This window comes from Oreochromis aureus, linkage group 10 (genome assembly GCF_013358895.1).
Source record: "Oreochromis aureus strain Israel breed Guangdong linkage group 10, ZZ_aureus, whole genome shotgun sequence".
NCBI classification, from domain to species: Eukaryota; Metazoa; Chordata; class Actinopteri; order Cichliformes; family Cichlidae; genus Oreochromis; species Oreochromis aureus.
In genome coordinates this window covers 23,435,030-23,437,265 of record NC_052951.1, presented here as the reverse complement: position 1 = coordinate 23,437,265, position 2,236 = coordinate 23,435,030, and the positions used below count along the sequence as shown (strand labels likewise).

The window sequence follows — 2,236 nt, the reverse complement described above, 5'->3', positions numbered from 1 at the left end:
GAGCCTGGTTCTGCCGGAGGTTTCTTCCTGTTAAAAGGGAGTTTTTCCTTCCCACTGTCGCCAAAGTGCTTGCTCATAGGAGGTCATATGATTGTTGCGTTTTTCTCTGTATCTATTATTGTACAATCTACTGTGCAATATAAAGCGTTTTGAGGTGACTGTTGTTGTGATTTGGCGCTATATAAATAAAATTGAATTGAATTGAATTGAATTTGTAGATTGCCATTTCACCCTCTTCATGCTGCTGCCTCCTCTGCAGCCTCATATCATTCAAGAACTCAGTCTTCCATCAGGCTTGGTCTTGCAACCATTATCTCTGTGGTCACCAGCAGTTGTTCCAGGCTGCAAATGGCCTGTTTAGGTATAATAGTGCAGTATTATTAAACAGTTGAAGATGACCACAAAAACAATTTAAATTTACACATCCCACTTCATCTCCCTTACCTGTGGTAGGATGATATCATTCCTCTGAAGTAGGAGGCTAAACTTACTAATGCCACTGAACACATCTGCAATAAAATGGCAAAAGGCCACAAAAGTGGCATCTTCCATTGATTTCTTAACCTGTATGATACAAGAATAAAAATTAGTCACCTAGAACATTGAAACATTCTTAAAAAATATAAAGTCAATAACAATTGCATTAGTGGCTGTAATGAAAAGAATATTCTAAAATAATGCACTGAACTTCGTAGCTCGGCCTGCAATGTCTGCATTGGCAGAGAAACCTGCCAAATAGTCCGTGTGGTGGTACACAGCAGTGAACTGTCCTGGTTTCAGAAAGGTCTCCACGGCCCTTGAAACATGTGGAAGCCACCTTGTCCCCTTCACCCCACTGGGCATCCAGGCATACAGTGGAAAGGCACAATGTGGTCATCTGCCTCTTGCTGCAGAAGGGCTATGACACCCCCTTGGCTGCCCAAATTAACAGCAGCACCATCAGCCCCCAGAGCAATGATTTTCTCTAACCAGTTACTGCACTGGTCCCCGAGAGGAGCAAATGCTTCCTTTGAGGCAGCATGAAGTCCTAAAGAAATAAAAAAAAAGATACCATTTACATATTAGATCAAGATTTTACAATGTAGTCATTTTAATTTTCAGTTTCTATATTCATGTATTATTGCTATTTTTAATTTTCAATGATAGGAATATGCTATTACATATGGTTAATCCAGTGACAAGATGTAAGGCATATTGTTGATGTAGGCTACGTGACATGACATGGCTTACCTTGGGCATGGGCATGCTCGACCTCAGTGTGTCCAATCAGTATATTCGCTGGTCTTCCTTTTTGCAAGATACGAGCGTACACAATGACGCATTCTTTTGTGGCGATGTCTGTGTCTCCATCGATCAGGAATGCCATGTATGCACTGTTCGCAATTTCCACTGACATCTTTTTTTTCAATGTGTCTGCGATGACACCTATAAAATGGGCGTACGCAACATCATTACTGTAGGTGGGGTTTACGTTCAAGCCATTTTTCTTGTGAAGAATTATTTCTGACTTGAACTTAGTAAACAGAACTTCCTTTGCAATATTGTAGGCAATGTTGAACTTAATCATCATCCCGGCCTCCTCTAATGACCTGTTTACTCGGTGGGGAGAGGGGACACTTCGGCAGAGCATTTATCACAGGATATAATGTGTTTTAGCGATACTGTGCGCTTCTTCAATTGTTTCAATTCAAATGTATTAGCACCAGTCGCAAGTGCAGCGTTGCCGGCCATGGTCTTTCCAGACTCACGACAATAAATGCAGTGCATCATATAATCAGTTTATAGTCAAGCCACTCTCTTTGAAATTTATACATTTTCCCCCTTTTACTTTCAGTGGGCTCTGGCTCAGAGTCGATCTTATGTGGCTCATTTTCTGATGCCGTCTCCAGACCAGGGTTTGACATAACCTGAGAGGTTGATGGCTCTGTGTCAGAGCACAGGCTATGAATTTTGGACGGATCAGGCCTTAACTTAACAAAAAAGTTATCAATTGTTCTTTTCATATTTTCTCATTACCAACTATATCCACTTCTATTGGGCCTAGGCTACTTAACCCTCTCTAGCCGCCTGCACTTTCAAACGTACACAGGTAGGCCTGCTGAAATATCCGGACCACAGACAATCAGAGAGGTCCCCGCCCCTGACTATTCTGATTAGTTTAGACCACGACATGGGGATAATGTGTGTTTGTTGTTGACCACACAGAGACTTTCAGAGACTTTTCGGAGACTTTTAG

General features: G+C 41.7%; 1 protein-coding gene across 1 annotated transcript; it reads right to left on the bottom strand.

Moving 5' to 3' along the window:
• Positions 1–278: 278 nt before the first annotated feature.
• LOC120442225 lies at positions 279–1,570 on the bottom strand. The gene is made up of 4 exons (XM_039618172.1): positions 1,231–1,570; positions 837–1,027; positions 445–564; positions 279–353 (listed from the first exon to the last, which is right to left on the bottom strand). Exons 1-4 carry the CDS (start codon positions 1,568–1,570, stop codon positions 279–281), a joined length of 726 nt encoding a protein of 241 aa, XP_039474106.1.
• Positions 1,571–2,236: the final 666 nt, after the last annotated feature.

Excerpts from the sequence above, each read along its gene's own strand:
- LOC120442225 (XM_039618172.1), bottom strand. The coding sequence starts at position 1,570 with ATGATGATTAAGTTCAACATTGCCTACAATATTGCAAAGGAAGTTCTG. Across the intron at positions 565-836 it reads ACTGTATGCCTGGATGCCCA|GTTAAGAAATCAATGGAAGA; the intron begins GTGGGGTGAAGG and ends TGTATCATACAG. Across the intron at positions 354-444 it reads ATGATATCATCCTACCACAG|GCCATTTGCAGCCTGGAACA; the intron begins GTAAGGGAGATG and ends ATACCTAAACAG.